Source organism: Marmota monax, unplaced genomic scaffold, assembly GCF_021218885.2.
Source record: "Marmota monax isolate L192 unplaced genomic scaffold, Marmota_monax_Labrador192_F-V1.1 WCK01_AAM20220418_F8-fsc00022, whole genome shotgun sequence".
NCBI lineage: Eukaryota > Metazoa > Chordata > Mammalia > Rodentia > Sciuridae > Marmota > Marmota monax.
In genome coordinates this window covers 4,511,200-4,534,184 of record NW_026695215.1, presented here as the reverse complement: position 1 = coordinate 4,534,184, position 22,985 = coordinate 4,511,200, and the positions used below count along the sequence as shown (strand labels likewise).

General features: G+C 40.2%; 1 protein-coding gene across 3 annotated transcripts in view; it reads right to left on the bottom strand.

Moving 5' to 3' along the window:
• Nucleotides 1-1,147: 1,147 nt before the first annotated feature.
• Gmps (guanine monophosphate synthase) overlaps nt 1,148-22,985 on the bottom strand; it is a 47,923-nt gene continuing 26,085 nt past the window's right edge. The window contains exons 10-17 of one of the 3 annotated variants that reach the window (XR_009225615.1): nt 20,500-20,605; nt 18,394-18,509; nt 13,212-13,337; nt 12,389-12,504; nt 7,754-7,884; nt 7,464-7,636; nt 5,416-6,501; nt 1,148-1,885 (exon numbers count right to left, since the gene is read on the bottom strand). Coding sequence is in view for 1 of the 3 variants with exons in the window: in XM_046431660.2 (XP_046287616.1) it covers nt 6,400-6,501; nt 7,464-7,636; nt 7,754-7,884; nt 12,389-12,504; nt 13,212-13,337; nt 18,394-18,509; nt 20,500-20,605 (870 nt within the window). In the remaining 2 variants the exon portion in view is untranslated. Of the gene's footprint in view, nt 6,502-7,463; nt 7,637-7,753; nt 7,885-12,388; nt 12,505-13,211; nt 13,338-18,393; nt 18,510-20,499; nt 20,606-22,985 lie in introns of all 3 variants that reach the window. The other 2 variants (XR_009225616.1, XM_046431660.2) reach the window with 2 other exon arrangements.

Here is a 22,985-nt window from a genome sequence, read left to right as displayed (position 1 = left end):
TTGTCTAAAAGGACAGTAATATATGCATATGGAACAGGACCCTGAAATATTAAAAAAGCATTTAATAATTAGAATTTGACAGATTATTTGACAAGAGCAAGGTCAAAGTGATCAGATTTCTAACCACTTTTCTTAGGAACTACTCTACATAAACTCTTTAGAATAATTCATAAAATATTTTAAAATTATGTGATATTAAATAGTTTTTATAAAACTATTTTTAAAAGGTAGAATGATAGCTTTATCTAAGATTTGAAGATAAGAACTAATATTTTTATCTTAAGCTATGTTGTTTAAAAAAAAAACAAAAAACTTCAAAATACAGTTGAATTAACTAGTCTTCTCAGAATGCCTGACCAGGTCACTGATCTTAAAGAAAACAGGCCAGAGCAATATGGCCTGAAAATAGTCAATGAATTTGGTTTCTAAACATGGTTGTCGCTGGGCGTGATAGCAGACCTATAATCCCAGCGGCTGGGAAGGCAGAGGCAGGAGGATTGCAAGTTTGAGGCCAAACTCAGCAACTTAGCAAAGGCCCTAAGCAACCTGGTGAGAAACTGTGTCAAATTAAAAGAAAAAAATAAAAAGGACTAGGGATGTGGCTTATGTGGTTAAGCATGGTTGGGTTCCATCCCTCGTATTAAAAAATTAAAAAACTTAAAAATAAGCATGGTTATCTCCTCTAATCTTCACTCATACAAACATAACACAGTTCCAACTAAAAGAATTTAAGTTATATGCCAAAATCATAGAAGTAATTTGTTTTGAGAAAATGAGAAAAGATTTGATCAAATATATATGCCCTGTAGGAAAGTCACGTTTGTTCATATATATGCATATATGACTGATTTTGAAATCACACAGGCATGAGAACACCTTTAGCTGATAACTAAGTTGAAAAGCTATGCAGTATTTTCTGTCCACTGCTAACATGGGCAAAATGCTGACCCTCCCACATAGGTAAGGGAAACAGATGGTTCATTTTCAAGAAATCCCTGACAGTGCGTACGATTTATTTCACATATTCTGAAAACATCTGTCTTCTTTGCTCTTATTTCTCTCACCTTCTGATAAACACTGAGGCCTAATGAAGAATTATAAAAGTCATCATTTCCTCCTTTATGAAGCACACCGAAGACAAAAAAGATCAGTCATTTCACATTTATTTTAGCAAAGCTGTTTTATGTGGCAGTTATGACACAGACACTGCAGTACAGCACAGTGGTGATTTCACAGCTACTACCTGCTCCAATTAACAAAATATTTCTTTATAAAAATTTGTGCAAGAGGTTTACATTCACTTCTTCATGTGTTATAAGATTGTAACAATGGTCACAGTAGATGCAAAGACAGAAAATTACTTATCTTAAACATCTGTTCTGGGGCTGGGCTCACGGCTCAGCGGTAGAGCACTCGCCCGGCATATGCGAGGCCCTGGGTTTAGTCCACAGCACATTAAAAAAATGAATAAATAAAGTAGTGGTATTCTGTATAACTAAAAAAATATTAAAAGGGGAAAAAAAAAACCTATTCTGCAAAGACAAGAACTCCACTTGGATTTATTCAAGGTCCAGAATTCCTGGACAGCTCAGGACCTTGGTGTTGCTGAGCCTAATATGCCCAAGACTCCCCGAGGTCTCATGATCACATAACCAAGGGCCCATAACAAGGCCCCAGGCTGCCCTGGGGTTCACCACAGAACAAAGACAGTGCGCTCCACAGTTCTACTTCAGGAAACTTGGGTTTCACGTGGGCAATCTCTTGTTCAGACAGATGCTCAGGTGACAGCCGCAGACTTTCTCCACTGGTGCAGGAAAGCTGCTCAGGTTTGTGGCCTAGCTATTGTCAGAACTGGGGTGGCTGCAGCACAGGAATGGACTCTCCTCTGAGGGAAAAGTAAAAGGAATAGGGAGAGATTCAAAGAGGCCTGTGCAATTGTTGACATCCACACAGGTAATGATCTTGAGCTGTCCCAAAAGTACCAAACTGACTGCTGGAGTCTGCCCTATGATGTGGCATACGCAGAACATCCAGAATCTGGCCCCTCATCTGAATGGATTTAGCTGAGACCTTTGGGAAGACAGTCCTAGCAGCCTACATTTCTCACTTACAGGTCTGACTAGGATTTGAAGCCAGAACTAGACAGGCCAGGTGTGTCCCTCAATAACAACTTATTCCAACTGTGAGATTTATGACTGTAAATGCTTAGGCTTCACCCCGAGGTTCTAAGTTAGTCTAACTGGAGGTGTGGATTTTTTTTTAATTTGGTTTTTTAATTTTTCAGGTAGTAATAACAGGCAACCAAGGTAGAGATCCCTGACCAGCAACTCAGAGGAGCATCAGGGCCCCTGCCATTCCACTGCCATTTCCCCACAATGGGGAAGACACCCTGGTTGCTGAACCACCTGGTATAGCCAAGTCACCTCCGTAAGGACAAAAGGGTGCATCCAAGAGGGGACATCCATCTGTGCTGTTTCCAGTTACATCTGCGATATGAGACAGGGGAGGGAGCATCCACTGGGGTGCCATCTAAGGCCAGTCTCACCAGATTTTGGTGAAAATCCCAGAAACAGGGAGTTTGTCAAGCAGTGCACAGAACTGGTGTGGAAGGTGGGAAGGGGCAGGATTCTGACACTGGGCGTGAAGATATCAGAAAAACTTCTAGAAGAGTGCAATCTCATGAGATTCACATAGTCCGGAGAGGACTCTTACTTCAAAGCATTTGTGACTGACAGCTGTGCAGAGAGCTTCCTTCCAAGCCCTGCCTTAAGGGCTGCAAAGTTACCTCTTCAATGCAGAAACAAGGGCTGGTGCTGAGGGGGGATTTTACTGGTCCCAAGGCCCAAGCATACCCTCTCAAAAACATGCTTTCAAAACACACTGCCACCAGGAACATTCTGATGGGTTCTAAGTGGTCATGTGTTGCTGGTCTATACAGAATCTTCAAAAAATGACCAAAAAAGAAACAAATGACTTGTCTGAGTTGACACAACTGTCTGATGATTTCTAAGCAATTTAAACTGCACACGGTACTTTAACAGAACAAAAAGTTTATAACTCCGACTCTGATGGCAGGGTGGCCTGCTCCCCCTGAATGGCCTCACCTGAGAAGGAAGTCCAGGTGTTCTGAAACAGGCCATCAGAAGGGAGGCTGAGACCCAGCCAGGAAACCAGCACGTGCTTGTCTGGCCACATGCACGCAGCTACTTGAGATTATGGAAGCTGAGAAGACAGCAAACCTGTCTCCCAGGCACACCTGAACACAGCTTCAGAAACTATGCCAGGTTTTACTGCTAACATAGCTGATGATCCTCTATGGGCAGGACTGGGTACTTTGTATTTATTTTAAAAATGATTTTGTCTGACAATCTTAGGAGCAAATTATATTGTCATTGACCTGACGTCCTCTAATAGGTACCGTGTGTGTGTGTGTGTGTGTGTGTGTGTGTACACCAGGGAAGTGTCCCAGGTTGGGGTGAGCACAGTTGAGGCTATGATCTGCCCAGGATAACTAGTGACATGCTTGGAGGCAGGAAGTCATCCTAGCATTGGCCAAAAACAACCCATCATGTAATTACGTTTGTGTAATTTTAGGTGTCAGAAAACACTAATGAAAGTACTACTGGGACTAAGGAAACCTGACATTTGTTAGGGTCTGTAAACAAGTCAGGATGGCAATAGCAAATGTTAGAGTCTGTAAAAAAGTCTGGACGGCGCCTGGCATTTTGCCAGGGGAAGTGGTTTGTGAGGTGGCGCCAGCGAGCCATTAAGTGTGGAGATTTCTTATTAGTTGACTGCTGTACCTAGTTTATGCTAATTAAGATAAGCTGTGTGGAATGTATAAATATCCCTCCGGTCCTACAATAAACGGCTCCTACTCCTGCTGTATCAACGTAAACAAGTTGCTCATCACCCCCCGGATATTTTGCTGCAGCCGGACTGCGGCAGACATTTAATTCTTAACTGGGGGCTGGGGATATGGTTCAAGCGGTAGGCTCGCCTGGCATGCGTGCGGCCCGGGTTCGATCCTCAGCACCACATACAAAGATATGTGTCCGCCGGAAACTAAAAAAAAAATATTAAAATTCTCTCTCTTTAAAAAAAAAAAAATTCTTAACTGTATTAGGTAACCATTCCTGAGTTGAGCTTATTTCCTCAGCTGTAAATGGAACTGCAACCTTCCCTTTTCACAGTGGCTTGGTGAATACCGTGGAGGTCTGGGGAACACTGTACGGCATGAAGTAAGGTATCGTGCAAAGGAAGACAGACATCAAATATTAGGAAAGTTCTGAATTCCAGGAAATATTTTCAAAAACTAAAACACATCACATGAAGGTGTTTTGGAGAAACCATCTTTCTAGTACTGAGGAGGGTTACACAGGGTGGGGTGCAGCTCAGTGCTAGAGCACTGGCCCAGTGTGCGGGGGCCTGGGCTGGATTCCCAGTACTGCGGGGGTTGAAGGCTTTATATAAAAAGGTGTTTAAGAAGAAAACATCACAAAAACACAAAAGTGAGGCAAACTTAAAAAACTATTTTTTAACTTCAAATTTCTCAAGAGTTCTGAACATCATTTACTATGAATGTCCAGGATCCAACCTCTGTGGTCACCTGGCCATTTTCACATCACAGTGGAACAGCGTTCTGTGGGACCAGCAGGGGAGGTGATCTTACTATATATTCTTTGTAATTCCCACTGTGTGCTTGAATACAAAAACCATAGGACATGTCTGCAATAAGAGTTGGGTTTTTTGATTGTGTTTTTTTAAAAACATCAACATGTATGGATGCATGCTGGTGAGCATTTGATAGCTGGTCTATTCTAGCTCTAAATTCATTGTTAAAATTTCTTAAGACCAGGTCACTATCATATCCTCCCTTCTGTAAGGCCACTATGACCGTCTTCTCAGCAGGATGGAGAATGACCCTTTGTGCTCTGCAGGAGATGCACACTCCACTGCTTTGGGCAAGGGTGTCTGCTATGACAGACAGAACCTGCCCTTGTCAGTCCAGCATCAATTTGGCGAGGGCCTCTGGACCAGCCAGAATGAAAATATGACTTCTGCCACACAGAAGTTTTTTCTCACTTTGAATCCCAAACAAAATTTGTACCTGATTATTAGACAAGACCTAAACTAGGTAAGAGGCAGCAACCCAAGGTGAGACTATAAAGAAAACATGGCAGCATCTTAAGCTAAAAAGTAAGAGAAATAGTGGCAGAATTGAAGTCTATGACTGTAGGTTTCTGTCATGCTTATATGAATGCTATAAAGGATCAGTTTAACAGCTGGCAGCAATGGCCATCAAGCACACAGATTAGATGGGAGAAAGGATTACAAAGTTTGGCAAATAGCTTGCATGGGCCAAGAGTGGTCACAGACTGAGCAGCAAGTATTGCATCTGTTTAAAGAACGGACCTAAGAGGTCATTTTACAACTCTTTACTGGATGATGAAAGCATCTTCCTCTCTCCTCATGAGCTGCAGGCATGCATCACGGCTTCTGTGCCCTGGGATTCCTCTGACCAGCAAAACAAGGGTTTCAAGTCTCCTCGTGAGCCCCACCTGTGTTATGCTGGACACCACAACATCATGGAAACAGAAGACTCTTCAGGAGATAGAGCAGAAACTCCATGCAAGGCTCTGGGAGCAGCTGCACAGGCTGGGAGAGAGTTCCTTATCAGTTAACAGGCTGGCATGAGGAATATGGCACTGACGTGGAACAAGGGTTAAAAACAGTGAGATCGTTCATATACATTTGAGAACATTCAGAGTTTCTTCCTGCCCATAGCTGGGATGTCATAAAATCCTAATGTGCTTCCATAAATTCCAGGTGGTTTTCCCATCTCACCCACCGTAGCTTACGTTCAACAGCTCCAGTATCTTGTAAAAGTGGCTGCTGGATCAGCCCACTTATGTCTTTGTCTGAGGAAGTTTGTTTTATCTCTTCCTCACCCTTTACAGAAATAATGTCACAGGGAAACCCAAATTCTCCAAAAGATACACACAGTCACACTGATAATCACTGGGTGTTTCTAACTCCTCTTAGATACTAGCAAGGAGAAGAGAGGCCTGCTGCCAATCACCCACCCTCATCCACCTTCGTAGACAGAGACATCATAGCAACTGTGAGTCTATACTAAGAATGCACAAGGCAGAGGCAAAAGCAGCACTGGCCTGTCTGGGTGTGGGCAGCAGTGTGTTGACTATCTGCCCAGCCACACTCTTCAGTACCTTTTGGTTATCCATAACTCCGCACTGGAGCTGCAGATCTTTGCTGTGGAGAACTTGGATGTGATGGAGCTGCTCCAGTAACTTTTTTCACAGTACTGAATGTTAATAATGAGAATGATTTCTAATCAATTTAAACTGCACACAGTACTTTAACAGAACAAAAAGTTTATTACTCCCACTCAGTAGTTCCTGGGGGCTTTGAAGTTAAATCATACATAATTCGAGAAATACCAGGAATCTTCTTAATCTCAGTGACCATCTTTAACACCACCTGTGATAAAAAGAAAGATTACAAACACAAGAGTCAGATTCCACTGCACGTCCAACAGTCCTAGAGGGCGTGCTTTGCAATTTAACATTCAGATGTCATCTAGTTTTACTACCATCCTTCATGAACATGGAATGATCTCTGATTAATCTTATAGAGTGAACCTATCTCACTCTATAATAGATATTAGTGACTTCAAATCAGTACTACTCAGTGTAGTCCACGGACAGGTACTGGAAGACAAGAGATGCCCGCCATCAGTCCACAAGTGCCTACATAAACAGTGACCTGACACTGCCACGGCACCTAGCACATGGCTCTACAAGTCACCTGTGGCTTACACATGCAACTCTGAGCCACGCAGGGGACACTGATGCACTATCATCAGTCACTGTAAAGTGCACAGGAAGAGAGGATGGCCTGGTCACTTGACTGGCCAAAGATTCAGCAAATTTAAGCCACATTCCCCACAAGCCAGCTATTCAGCTAGAACCAGGACCTCACATTAAAGTCTGAGTTTGATTTTCAGTTGCTATTATGTAAGGGGCTCCTTTGGCCCACTGTGGTGGAAAGACAGAGGGTGAAAGAAAATGATCAAAACTGGAACTGGAAGCATGACAGGCAGAGCCTTAGGCGGTTCACACCTGGACATGCACCATCAAACCTCATCCTTACAAACTCCTCTTCACTCCCAGGGTTTCCTGCACTTGGAGAAGTACAGGGGCTGGCAGGATTAGATTACAGTTGTGACTTTCTACATAGCAATCAGACATCTGCAGGGCATATTAAATTTAAGGGCCTTTTCTGCTGCCAAATATTAAAGGGTCAAATAAATGAAGACAGGAAAAAAAAACAAAAAACAGAGAACCAATCCCAAAAACATCAACTTCAGCACAGCCTATTCAAGTCACTGTATCATGGAATCACGAGGTCCTGAAATGCACATTAGAAAGAAACATGCATACCTCCACAGGGATCTCGTTGCCAGGTGTCGCAGGCACACCAGTCATGAAGTCACTTGTGATGAAGGTTCGAATGACCACAGACCTCTGGCATGAAGGCTGCTTCTGAAGTGGGTCTCGATCGAAGTGCAAGGGCGTCAAAATCACTGGCATCTGGCTGATTTTCCCAGAATATCCTAGGGAAACAGATATGCAGAACCAATCCACACACCAGGGAAAAGAACCTAGTTCTGTGACTCCGCCCAGACAAGGTCAGCATGGGCACCCCCAGGCCAGCAGAAGGAGCAACTCACCAGACTCCCTGAGGATGTTGTGAGCCTCAAAGTCAGCCTGACGCAAAGTGCTGAGCACCCCTGTCGTTAAGAAAGTGGGTGTCACGTCAGTAGGAGGTTCCTTAACTGGTGGGCCAAAGATGTAGACAACTCTAGAAGGAAAGGGGAAGTTCACGATCAGAGTTCAGTAGGAGAAGGGAGGCACAAGTCCACCACTTTTCCACTTGCCTACGACCTCCAACTGGCTTCAGCTCCCAACAGCCAGGACCAGGACAGGCGCAGGATTGTGGGTGGATCTTCAAATACACCTCCCTCCCAGTGTGCTGCCTGGATACCAGCACTCCGTGTGCACAGGTTTATGTGACCACTACAACCTTTTCACATAATGTACTGGTTTGAATGTCCCCCCAAATTCATGACCAGTCAGAACCTGTGGGTAAAAACAGGTGTGCAGGTGTCATCAAGACGAAGTCATATTAGACTTCAGTGGGCCCTAATCCAATGACCAGTGTCCTATAAGAACAGGGAAATTTGGTTTTGTGTTGTTTAGGGGCGGGGGAGGGGGGTTGTTGTTTTGCTACAATGCTAGGGATCAAACTCAGGGCCTTCCCCATGGTAGGAGAGCATTTTACCAGTGAGCCACTGCCCCGCCCAAGAACAAGCAGTGTGGAAACAGACACACACAGATTAAAGCGTGCCACAGGAATATGGAAAAAGACACCGGACTGTGCTGCCACAAGCTGAGGACCAGCAGGACACCACCAAGTCCAGGACCACCATAGATGCTTGGAAGAGGCAAGAGCGGATCTTTCCCTGGAATCAACACAGAGAACATGGTCCAGCCAGCACCCTTATTTCAGACTTCTGGCCTATAAAAGGATAGATATCTGCTAGGTTAAGCCCACCCAGTCTGTGGTATTTATTACAGGTAGCATCAGGAAATCAATACACATAGTTAACAAATAAATAGGTTTGTGGGAGACCAACCTCACATGTGACTGAGTCACATCCCCCAACTGGTTGCTGAGGCGCTCAATCACAGAAATGTGGCAGAGCTTTCCCCACCATTCTTGGGTTTGAGGGTCGATGTCTCGTGCATGGGTGTCTCTTGCTACAGCCCCATGAGTGAAGCTATGCTCACCTGTTATAATATAACCCCTTGCCCTGTTTAGATAGAATCTTCCATGGAAGTGCCTTGTGTGTGTATCCCCTTCTCTTACTGTGCCCTGGGTGTGGCCTACCCAGATGTCAGTCAACCTGCTGACAGTGGACATCATGAAGATAGACTCAGCCCCCTGAAACCTGACCCCCTTGCCTCATTTGAATAGCTTCTCCTCAATAAAAGGGGCTCTCGCTCTCTCTCTCCCTATGGACCCTTAAGGTCAGAGGAGCCGTCACAGTGACCTCAAAGAAAAAGGTATTTGTGTCTCTTGTGTGGTTATTTTGCGTAGCCCAACTAGCCCAATTTAACTGGAGTGACCCCTGAACCTTTTAGTCGCGTGAACAGAAACTTGGCATAAGTTCTTTATGGTAAGACTTCAGAAATTGTAACATGCTAACATGCATTGGAAAAGCTCGAAGGTAAGAACAATTTCTTCAACCTAGTTAGCCCACGTTTTTTAACCCCATAATGAGAAGAAGTGCTCCTAGATTTTTATTTCCACACTATTAAAAACGTCACTCAAATAGTACTTAGTATCCTGCTACAATTTTCCCAGAAGAGTATCTTACTAACACTTTAGGGAAATATCTTTGAAAGACATGAAGACGCTGCAAGTGTTAATAAGGGTTTGGAGCATAACTTGAAGAAATCGGGACCAGAAAATTGTAACAGCCCGAAGTGTGCCTTGCCAAGTCACAATCTTTACCAGAAAAACAAGAGGGAATCAGACAGAGATCTGAGTGCACCCAGTTTTCCCTATGCCAACCACAGCCAGCAGGTAACTGTCACTGGTCCTCAGGCCAATCTACCATTAGCAAAGAAAACAAAAGTTTAATAATGTCTTTGCTTAATATCCACATGCAGCAAAATATACAAAACATGAAAACTACCGCTACCCAACTACTTCACTGACTCCCTCCAAACACACTGTAGAAGGTTTTGTCCCTAGAAAGTAAGCCATACCTCATGTAAACACCGTCACTCCTAAAGCCCGTAAACCATCACAAAGGAGAAGGGAACTGGTTGAGAGCCTCAAACCTGCACTTTTCATCTTCTCCTTTCCTACAGGAGAAGCTGCAACAACGGACATGAAAATAGATACCCACACTGTGCAGATGAGTAAAACTGGAAAAGTCCCTCCATGGGCAAAGGTTCCCTTTCCAAATTAGGAAAAAAAATCATGAAAATAAAAAAATATTTTAAAATTGCAATTTCCAAAAAGGAACTTGGCAAAACATGTAAGCCCACTCAAGGGCTTGCTGGGTTCATGTTTTAAGATCTAGTTGTTAACTTGCTGACCTTTTTTCTTTTTCTGAGGGGTGAGGGAAGAAAGGTCGAGAAAGGAAGAAATAGATAAGGGAAAAAAGAGAAGTAGCACCTGAAAGGATAAAGCTTATTAAGTAAAAGTGAATGTGCTTTAGCAAAGAACACAAGCATGAGAAGAAGACTACCACTAAATAGGGAAGAGAGGTGGGTGGGAAAAACAGGGAGAAGGGGAACTGCACGGAAGATGGAAGGAGAACCTCATCGTTATACAGAATACATATATGATGTTGTGATGAGAAAAAGAAAAAAAAAAGTGTGTCACATTAGATTGGATAGAGAGAAATGATGGGAGGGGAGGGGAGGAATAGGGGGGATAGGAGGGGCAGCAGAATAGAATAGACATTATGATTGATATATGTATATAGGTGACTCTATGACCAGTGTGATTCTGCAATCTGTACAATTAGAAAAATGAGAAATTATACCCTAATGATATGAATTGCCAAGATCACTGTAATGTCATGTGTAGATTAAAAACAAACAAACAAACAAACAAAAAAACACAAGACATAAATAAAAAACATGCTACTTATTAAAAGCAATCAGAAGACACTTAGAAATATGTTCAGACTGCCAGGCGCAGTGGCGCACACCTGTAATTGGTAGGCTGAGGCAGGCAGATCGAGAGTTCAAAGCCAGCCTCAACAAAAGTGAGGCACAAAGCGACTCAGTGAGACCCTGTATCTAAAAAGAATACAAAATAGGGCTGAGGATATGGCTCACTGGTCAAGTGCCCCCGAGTTCAATCCCCAGCCCGCCTCCAAAAAAATAAAATGTTCTGACATACAAAGTTTATGGAGACTATTAGCATGCTTCAGAATATAAATTATAATGTCCTGAACAACTTTCCAATGTCTCCTCATAACTATGCAGACTCAGCTAGGTTAATGCTAATGGGGAGCTTTCTCATTTCTATAGCAAACTTGAAAATGAAATCCCAAGTGATTATTTTGGGTTGTTAACTGCCTAATACCCATAAAAAATTGCAAAGTGCTAACAACTGTGAAATAAAACATTTAATTAACAATCCAGTTTTAAACAAGTGACAATTTTAAACTGTAGGAGTATCGGGAATAGTCTATAAACCATCTGTTGGTATTTCTAATGTAAGACATTGATGTAAAATGAAAGGAAAAAAAGGTCTAAAAACTGCCAATCATACACTTCAATGTTACTATTTAATGATATCTGCCACAAGCCTATTTCTTTTAACTTTCCAACCTGGTATGTAATTCTAGAACCCAACAAACTTTTTTGCAATCTCCCTGGAAAACAGCATGTTACCATGAAACTGAGTTCATACCACTAATCTGGAGACCCATGTTGTGGTCCACACATGAGGTGTCCCCCAGAAGCTCATGTGTGAGACACTGTGACAATGTTTGGAGATGAAGCATTCACTGGGTGTGCAAGCCTCGATACTCAGCAGTTAACCCACTGATAGGGATGGACCGGGCAGTAGCTGTAAGCAGGTGGGGGGTAGCTGGAGCAGGCAGATCACTGCAGGGTGTGCCGCTGGCAGTTATGTCCATGAGCAGAACTCTTGCCTAGTGTCATAACCTGAGCTGCTCTCTTCCACCACCCTTGTCCACCATGATGTTCTGCCTCACCTTGAGCCCAGGGCATTGACCATGGACTGAACCTCTAAAACCATGAGCCAAAATAAACTTTTCCTCCTCTACATTGTTCTTTTCAGGTGTTTTGGTCACAGTGATGCAAAGCTGACTAAAACAACATGCTTTAAAACTACCTTTAATATTTTATACTAAAATTAAAATCCTTCCTATTTCTACTTTAAATAACAATAAATAAGGGCTGGGGCTAGGGCTCAGCAGTAGAGGGCTTGCCTAGCATATGCGAGGCGCTGAGTTTGATCCTCAGCACCACTTAGAAAATAAATAAATAAAGGTATTGTGTCCAACTACAACTAAAGAAAAATATTAAAAATAAATAGATAGATGAGTACATTGAGATGATCAAAACGAGATAATACTCAATATCTACTTAACCCTAACCAAAGCATATAACTGAAATATAAACAGAATCACTAGCTTTTCTTTATCTACATTTGAACCTTTTGGTCTTTCATCTAATAGGAAGACCTTAAAACACTGTCCTTCCATGTACATCCCCGTGCATCCCCCAACCCCACCTCCTGCAGAAGATACCTGTTTATGTTGTGACACATCCGAGGAATGAGCCGGGCAAGGAAGATGAGCGATTCCCAGTCAGGTTCATCTTTACTGGAGATTCCACAAACATAACTGTAGGACCGACAGTCACCCTGAAAAGAGAAATGTAATCCATCATTTCTAGTAGCTTTATAAAGCCAAAAAGTAAGCCAGAAAATGTTTTATGTATGGTGACACTAACAGCATTTTTTGGTTTTGTTTTTTAAGAACATATTTACAAATAAAAGTACATTATAGATGGTTCTTTAAAGATATGAAGAAATCTGGGGGCTGGGGATATAGCTCAGTTGGTTAAAAAAAGTGCTTGCCTTGCATGCACAAGGCCCTGGGTTCAATCCCCAGCACCATCAAAAAAAGAAAAAAGAAAAAAAGAAAAGAAAAGAAATGATGTGAATAAATCCCATATTAAATTCCACTAGTTTAAAGAGAGCACCATGGTAATTTCAAGAATTTAACTGAAATATGCCAGAGGTCCACTGGGATTTAATTCCAAATACCTGCACAATTATGGAGAGCCAGCTTGCTTAATCTAGAAGACAACATCTACCCACATTTATTAGGTAGATTAAGAATTTAAATGGTAGACCAAAAAACCTTAAACATTTACTTAAAAATAAAGTTATAAACCTTATAAACATTTACTTAAAAAGTTCACATCACAGTTTAGAGTAGAACAGTGGTTTCTAAACCTGGTGTAATACTTTCACATTTCATTTTCCTAAGCAATTCCTACTCCAGGATTAGTGTAAGCAGCAAATGGCAGAAAAGTTCTGCCAGTCAGGGAACTCGCACAACTCACCTGCACACCCACAGTTTTAATAGGCAGCAAGAAGGCACTCAGGGAATGCAGGCTTGTAATCTGCATCAGCTTCTCCTGATCCTCCTCGGTCGTGCAGGCCTTGACTCTTTGTAACAGTGTATGAGGCTGAGAAGAGCAGACACGGATTCAGGCTTCCGTCAATAAGGCATCTGTCCTCACGCAGCTACACTGACCAGCTCCTAACAGGGCCCATGCGGGGCGTCTCCTGACCTGCACATGCCACACACTACACCAGAAACTCATTCCTGAGAGCTGGGCCATGAAGGAGGGAAGCCTCAGGTACGAAACACAGACGGAATTTACACCCCTCAAGTCACCAGCAAGTGAAACACCTAAGTCCAACTTATACCTTATCCCTAATAACTTTTGCAACAAAATTTTTTTTGAAGTATAGTTCTGTCCAATTCTTTTATTTGCTTGTCTTTCTCTACTTTTTAATTTCATTCCTCTCCAGAAATTAGTAATATCTTATAAACACTATACTTTTCAGATTTATTGCCCATAAATGACTCAGTAGAGATTAATCATTCATTCAAGCATCTATCCTGCAGTTCACATTTGTCCCATTTTTATGTCTATTTTCCGTTTTTTCACTCTCCTTTGAACTGGGGATTCCTCTTGGCTGATTCCCATTCACAGCTGGTGTGCGTGGGTAATGGAGATCAAACCCTGAGCTTCACACCCAGCCAGGTTCACAGCCCTTACTGGTTAGCTTTAACCCACCGAGGCCCAAGTTTTCAATTCTACAAACATAATAAATATTCAAATATTACTTCACAGTTGACATAAGTAGCATATTTGTTGCTTGATTTACGTTTCTACAGGTGTTCTACATCTGGGACAATGGAACAAAATGAATTGAGGTTAATTCCTCTATTTTAGTACTTTGTCTCAAGTGTTAACAGTATATTGAACAAGAGAATCATCTCAGTCCTGGCAAATAATTCAAGTATTTTTGATGCTCTGAATATTGTTACACACTTTTAAGTCAACAACAAAAAGGAGAGAGATTTTTATTTTTACACAGTCCATGTTTGTTTCAACTTTCCCATTTTCCAATTTCTCTGCTTACCAATCCTTTGCATATCTAAGACTTTTCTACTGGGATCCATCCCTCTGCTTCTCCTGTACTCAGTTACTTTAAATCAGTTGTTCCCAACCACCACTGCAGAGGCAAATTACATGGGATGTTCAGGTCTCATCCCAAACCAATTAAATAAGAAATCATAGGGAGATTGGCCAAAGAATACGGCAAAAGTTCTCCCCAGATGATTCTAATATAAAGCCAGGGTTGAAAACATTGCTTTTAATTCCTCAACTAAGGGACTATTGGTAACAAATTCTGACTATCTGAAAATGACTTTACTTTGCTCTCTTCTTACAAGGCAGTTTAGCTGCACATCAGTTAATAAGTCTTGCTGTTACTCTGGCTTTCAGTAAAGGGGTCTTGCCTTTGTAACCATCTCATCTTCTCTGCAGCTTCTTCCCTGGCAGCTATAACTTCACTAGGACACGCCTCCTGGGTGTCACCTCTGCTTGAGATATGTTATGATGCTGAATCTGAGACGCTGCCTTCCATCAGCTTGGAAAAATTAATTAATTCTTGCTACTATCTCCTTCTCTCCTACCCATATTTCTTTTTGAGGACTAATCCTACTTTGGGGCAACTTCCTAATATCAATCTTTGAATTCATGAATTCTGTTATAATCCCAGTTATTATTTTCACTCCTGGAACTTGGGTTTTTGTTTTTTCTTTTTAATCTGCCCATATTTAGTAGCCAACCTCTTATTCCCTCTTTTTATCAGCAATGGGTTCTTCTATTTCTATTCATTTTATACACTGTTTGCTAATTTGGTATCATTTATTCTGCTAGTATTTCTGCTCCTATTCATGATGCCTTACTTCTATATGTATTTGGTAGTTTTTTGATAAGCTCATAAGTATGGATCTCTGTCTATGGGGATTTTTCAGCGACTAGCTGAAGATCATTTCAAGGAGAATTCAAATTACTATCAACCTAGGTCCACTTCAAATTAAAATTCTTATCTTGCAGTTTTCAGAACAGAGGTATAAATTAACACCCTAAAATTGCAGGACTAGGAGACTCTTCCACTCACCCTCAATTTGGAGCTGAAGTGTTGCTCAGTGTGAAGACCTGATTCATTTTCCAGCCTTCATGGAACAGTTCTCCCATTGAGACGCCAATTCATAAATGGCAGCGTTCAGCCAAAGCCCTAGATCACAAGGGATCTGGCTGCCTTCAGAGAAGGAAACAGCTCTGGCTGCTTGAACTGATGCTTCCAATTCATTCCTGACTCAAAGTATTTTCCTTACTTTTTTCCAATACACATGAAAGAATGTTTTAAAATGCTTCAGTGTTTCAGAATATCATTTTATCTGCATCTAAGTCTCTGTAGAATACTTTCTCAGTCATTTCAAAGACTTATATTACTCTAAATTTTCTTTCTTCCCATTTTTATGATGATTATAGACATAATGAATTCGTCTTTATATATTCATACATGACAATATAATTTGGTCAAGACTGTTCTCAGTAATTCCCCTTTTGCTCCCCTAATGACCTTTCCCTCTGTGCTGTTCTTCCTTCTGTTTCATGAGAACCCACCCTGCTCCTGCTCCATGACCTTCCTTCCTTTCCAGCTTCCACACAGGACAGAAAGCATACCACCCTTAATTTTCTGAGGATGGCACATTTTGCTTAACATAATGCTCTCTAGTTCCATCCACTTTCCTGCAAATGCCATATCATTCTTGAATGGCTAAATAAAACCATGTGTGTACACACAATTTCTTTAGCTATTCACCCAGTGACAAACACCTAGGCTGGTTCCACAGTCTGGCTACTGGGAATTGTGCTGCTATAAACATGGAATGTGTACATTCCTTAGTGTGATGACTTGGATTGTTTTAGATAAATACGGAGAAGTGGGAAGCTGGGTCACAAGGCTATTCCATGACTAGGCTTTAGAGGAACTTCCATACTGATAACCACTGTGGTTGTACGAATTTACAGACTCACCCGACAGTGTAAAATGTTCCTTTTCTCCACATGCTCTCCAGCACTTATCATTGTATTGGGTATGGACGGGACAGGAATAAACCTGAGGGTATCATATTACCACAGAGCTTCATCCTTAGACCTTTTCATTTTGAGATAAGGTCTTGCTAAGTAGCTGAGGCTGGCGTGGGACACACAATCCTCTCGTGCTACCATATCTAGCTGTTTTTTTGTATTCTTGATGGCTGCCATTCTAACTGGAGTGAGATCAAATCTCAGTGTAGTTTTGTTTTGTTTTCTTTTACTAGAGATTGAACCCAGGGATGCTTAACTACTAAGCAACATACCCAGCACATTTTTCTTTTTTATTTTGAGACAGAGTCTCACTAAGTTGCTGAGGTTGACTTTGAATTTGCCATTCTTCTGTCTCAACCTCCTGAGCTACTGGGATTCCAGGCATATGCCCCTACACCCGGCTCTGGCTGTAGCTTTGATTCGAATTTCTTTGACTCTCATGTAAGTTGGTCACTTCTATTTCTTCTGTTGAAAAATGTTTAATTATTTCATTTGCCTACTTATTGACTGATTTGTTTTTTAGTATTAAGTTTTTTTAATTCTTTGTATATTCTAAATATTATTATTAATACTCTGCCAGAAGAGTAGCTAGCAAAGTTTTCTCCCACTTGGTTATGTTCTCTCTTCACGTTCTTTTTTTTTTAGTTATAGATGAACACAATTCCTTTATTTTATTCATTTAATGTGGTGCTGAGGATCAAACCCAGTGCCTCACATGTTCTAAGCAAGTGCTCAACCACCAAGCCACAACCCCAGCCCCACATTCTTGTTTCTTTTGCTGTGCATAAGCTTCCTAATTTAATGCCATCAGACTCACTAATTCCTGGTATTATTTCCTTAGCCCAAGTCCTATTATGGAAGTCATTACCTGCAACCATACTTTGAAATGTTGACTCTACATTTTCTTCCAGAGTTTGCAAAGTTTCTTGTCTAATTTCTAGGTCTTTGATATATTTTGAGTTGACGTTTGTGCAGGGTTAAATAGGAATTTAGTCTTATTCTTCTACACATGGATATCCAATTTCCCCAGTAACCTCTGTTATAAAGGCTGTGTTTTATCCAATGTATGTTCTTGGCACCTTTGTCAAGGATCAGATGAACAGATGTATGGATTCCTGTGTGTCTTCTATTCTGTACCATTGGTCTACATGTCTGTTTTTATGTCAGTAGCATGCAGTTTTTGTTACTATTGCTCTGCAGTGTAATTTGAAGTTGGGAATTGTGATGCCTCCAGCATTGTTTTTTTGGCTTAGAATGACTGTGGCTATCCTTGCATCTTTTATTCTTCCAAATAAATTTCAGGACTATTTTTCCCAGTTTTGTGAAGACTGCCCTTAGTATTTTGATAGTAATTGCACTGTATATAGCTTTTGGTAACATGGCCATTTCAGCAGCATTAATTCTACTTATCCATGACATGGGAAGTCTCTTCGTCATTTTCCAGTGTCTTCTTTAATTTCAGTCTTTTAACAGTTTTCATTCTAGAGATCTTTCACCTCTTTGGTGTTGTGTTGTGTTTTGTTTTTTAAATTCCTAACTTTGGGGGGTTTTTGAGGCTATTGTGAATTGTTAGAGTCTGTAAACAAGTCAGGATGGCTCCTGGCATTTTGCCAGAGAAATGTTAGAGTCTGTAAACAAGTCTGGATGGTGCCTGGCAAAATGCCAGAGGGAGTGGTTTGTGAAGTAACACCAGCGAGCCATTAAGTGTAGAGATTCCTTATTGGTTGACTGATGTATCTAGTTTATGCTAATTAGATAAGCTGTGTGGAATGTATAAATACTGCTCCTGTCCTACAATAAACGGCTCCCATTCCTGCTGTATCAATCTACACAAGTTGTTCGTCACCCCCCCGGTTATTTTGCTGCAGCCGGACTGCGGCAGTGAATGGGACTGTTTTCCTGCTTTTTTTCTCAACAGATTTGTTATTGGTGTATAAGGAAACTATTGATTATGTATGTTGATTTTATATCCTTTTGCTCTCAATTTTCAAATAATGAAACTCCACTTGTAAATACAAGAGTATGACATTCATTTCCTTACCATATAGATATGTCAAATTATTACCTTCTTAACACTTGCAGAAAAATCAGCTACTATTTTTAAAATATTGTTGGTTTCAGGAAAGTCCTTACAAATATAAGGTTCTTCAGCACATATCACTCTGATTGCCAGGCCAGGACCTAGGAAATAACAATAGTATTTAATATAAATTTTTACATTTAATATAAAAACACCAAAAAAATTAAAATTAAAATGCCATTATTCCAAAAATATAAAATTCTTATAAAATGAAAATCATAAGGGAGCTGGGGTTGTGGTTCAGTGGTAAAGTGCTCACCTAGCACATGTGAGGCGCTGGGTTTGATTCTCAGCACCACATAAAAATAAATAAATAAAATAAAATATGACAAAAAAATGAAAATCATAAATTTTTGTTTTGTTTTTCAGTGTTGGGGATCAAAAACAGATGTTCATACATGATAGGCAAGTGCTCTGCCACTGAGCTATATCCCTGGCCCAAGTAAAGTTTTTAAAGAATTTAATTTCAGGATTGGGCGTATAGCTCAGTAAAAGAGCCCATGCTTAGCATTTGTAAGGTCCTGGGTTCAATACCCAGTTCCAGAAAATAAATTTCAAATCACAAAAATTTTTAATAAAGGAATTCTCTAACATACACAAAATTAAAGAGAACAGTGTAAAGAACCACATGATATTCATTATCCAAATTCAACTACTAAAGAAAAATAGTATGCTCTTTAAAATAAATAATGACAGTGTTGAATTCAGAGAGTTGTGAACCACTAGTATTTCTAGTTTACCAAATACTTTCTTTTTTTCTATTTTACTAAATACCAAATACAGGTGATTTAAAAAAAAAAAAAAAAAAAAAAGACAGGTATACATGGATCTCATAAAAACTAGATTCTGTTGCTTTTCTACAACAGAAAAAAATATGACTTAAGGTGTCTGGTTGTAGGTGAAACCATAGCAATTAACTATCAATCATCCTTACTCTCATTCCTCAGCTTATTTTAAGTTGTTTTTAAAGCAGCAAAATCCTTTTGCCAGAGAAATTTTATAGGACAGAAAACACAAAATATAAAGTAGATTTTGAGAAAATCAAATGAGCCTACATGAAATGACAACCAAGGACAAAGGACTAATTGACTACCCTCCACTAACATTAACCAACCATCTTTCACCAGCCTACAAGTTGTGGACTAAAGATGTGAAATTGCTAAGCTTGATAATGTGCTATTCACCACATAGGTTAGACACTTTAATTACTGTTTGTGGAGGCAGTTCAGTGATTAAGAACAGAAACTTTGATGTAAAGACTATTGAGGATATAACCCTGACACTAAACCTTCTATTTTGTGTAACTTAGGGCAAATTAGACTCATCCCTACTGTCCTCATCTGGAAAACAAGGTAATACTATTTTCTATTGTGAGGATCAAATAAGAATGTTTGAAGTATTTAGCAGAGTGCACAGTACATCAAAAGTACTCATGAAATAGTAGCTATTACTATGTTTTTAATTAGACCATTCTCCCAACTTACCACCTACACGACTACAGAAAGCAAAAACTTGAGATTTCAAGACTTGCCAAAGCTCAAAATAGGTTAAGACTCTCAGTCCTAACAAATAAATCTAGTGTTTTTTTGTGATGACAGTCAAATGACTATCTAGAATTTTGTTGTTGTTCATGAATTAGTTACACAGAGCATTGTGCAAAGAGTTTTGCAGGTGAATGAAGCAGTCCAACCATTCAGACATGGATAATAATGTAAGAGCACCAAGCCAGCCACAGTGGCATATGCCTATCATCCTAGCTGCCAGCCTGGGAAAGAGTTTATTTTCACTTCTGTAGAACACATCAGGATACATCGTATGAAGAACATATAAATCCTACCTCAACCATAAGGATTGAGTGGCAATGTTATTAAAATATGCTGGACTCCCAAGGATCACATAATATCTAAATACAAATATAGTAGAAAATGAGCATTTAATAAAATAAATTTAGTAGATATCCAACAGAATTTGTTCTCAATCCTTTTCTTCCTCATATTAAAAACTCCTCAAAATGATAAATTATTCAAAATTGATTTTTCTTTATCATGAAGGTCTAAAGACAAATAAAAGAAAATCAATTCTGTTTTTTACCTGGAAAGGGATGTCTGGAAACTAAATCTTCTGGAAGTCCAAGTTCTCTGCCTAAAATTCTCACTTCATCTTTATGAAAATCTTTCAGAGGTTCTATTACTTTTCCCTAAAGGAAGGTGGAAAAGCCAGTCAACATAGTTAGCAATCAAAATAAGACAGAAAACAATGGGAAATAAGTAAACAGTATTCCTGTTGGCATTTTCCTTAGCTTAAAGCATTGTCTTTAAAAACACATCTTTTCAACTGGTGATGTAGTTCAAAGGTAGAGCACCTGCCTAGCATATGCAAGAACCTGGGTTCAATTCCTAGCACCACAAAAACAAACAAAAACATTCACTTCTTAAAGTATTTCCTCCTATGTGCACACAAGGAATCAGATGAATATTTCAGTGGTATATGTACTTTTCTCTAAAGTACATTTAAAACTTAAAATATTTAAAATAAAAATCACACACCTACCACCACTCATCTTGCCCTCAAGGCAAATAGAAAATATCACACAATATTTCAATATTAAAATCCTCCAAATGAAGCTGGGCACAGTGGTGTACACCTATAATCCCAGCTGCTCCGGAGGCTGAGGCAGGAGGATCTTGAGTTCAAAGCTAGCCTCAGCAAAAGTGAGGCGCTAAGCAACTCAGTGAGACCCTGTCACTAAATAAAATACAAAATAGGGGTCACATCATCCTGCGCGGGACTCAGGCTCACAGCAGGCCTAGGTCCATCCCCTCCACCGGTGGGGCAGACACCCACCGGGGCCCAGCCTCTGACACAGGACCGCCCCTTCCGACCAGCAGACAACTGTGGGAGGTTCAAGCCTTAACACAGGCCCAAGACTACCACAGGAGCCCAGGCCTGGCCCAGATCCACCCACACGGACTTGCACAGGACCCAGGTCCAGGTGTGCATTTATTTATGGCCTGATTTTCTAATGAAGAAAACCTGATTGGCAGAAGCCCTTATTGCATTTTAAAAATACAAATCAAGTTGTGTCACAGCAAGTCAGTGGGCTCAATTTAAATGCTTTTCTTTCTTTTTTGAAAGATAACGCAGATATTTTTATTTTTATTATTTTAAACTAATGTAAAAGAAAACTTGCTTCAATTACTAATGATGACAATGTATTGTAATAACCAAGCTGTTTAAAAAAAATTACAAACTAGGGCTGGGGATGTGGCTCAGTGCCCAAATTCAATCCCCATTACTGCCTCCCCACCCAAAATTCTCCAAATGATAAGATGAAACATCAACTCACAAAATGGGAGTATATATCTAATTTAAAGACTAATAACTGGGATATATATAAGGAACACTTACAAATCAATAACTTTAAAAAGGTCAATTAAAAATGAACAGACATTTCTTCAGGATACATAAATGACCAATATACCCATGAAAAAGTATTTAACATCATCAGCAACTGGAGATAAGCAAATCAAAATCACAATTAGGTACCAATTCACACCCACTGGGATAACTAAAATCAAAAGCAACCACCCATGGCTACCACTAAACGAACAGAAAATAACAAATGTTGGTGATTATGTGGAGAAACTGGGAACCTTCCATAATTTTAGTTTGACTGAAAAATGGGGTAACTGCTATGGAAAATAGTATGGAGGTCCCTCAATAAAGTTAAAAATATGACTATCATGATCCAGTAATCTCGATTCTGGGTATACATGCAAAACAACTGCATGTACATGTACGTGTTCAAATGGCACATTAACTGATAATATTTGACAGATGGAGTAACCCAGATAACCACCAATGAATAGATAAACAAAATGTAGCACCTGCACACAAGGTGTGTTATCCAGATGCAAAGAGGAAGATGATGCTGTTGTGCCCCACGTGGATAAACCTTAAGAACATTATGCCAGTTCTGCAGGATGAAGAAGTTCCACAGATTCACAACAATATGAATATACTTAACTCTACTGAATTGTATACTTGAAAATGGTTAAGATAGTAGATTTTATGTATTTTTATCACACACACACAAAAGACAGTTAAGAACAAATCTTGGTGAGGATATGGAAAAACTGGGACCCTCACACACTGCCAGGGAGAAGGTAAAATGGAACAGCCATTGGATAGCAGCCTGGCGGTTCATCAGAGTTACCACATGACCTAGCAATTCTACTCCTGGGCACACCCTAAAAGAAATGAAAATATACATTCACCAAAATCTATACACAGCATCACTTTAACACTAAAAGGTGGAAATGACGCAAAGGTCCACCAGCTGATGAATGAATAAATGCAATTCTGCATGATGGAATATTAGCAATGAAAATAAAGCTCTCAAAATAAAAATAATGAAAATAAACCTTGAAAATATAATGTAAGTGAAAGAAGCCAACCACAGAAGATTGCATATTGTATGATCTGATTAGACAAAACATCCAGAAAGGACGAAACTGTAGAGACAGAAAATAAATTTGTGGTTGTCTAGAGCAGGCAAGAGCGGGCAGGGGAATGGT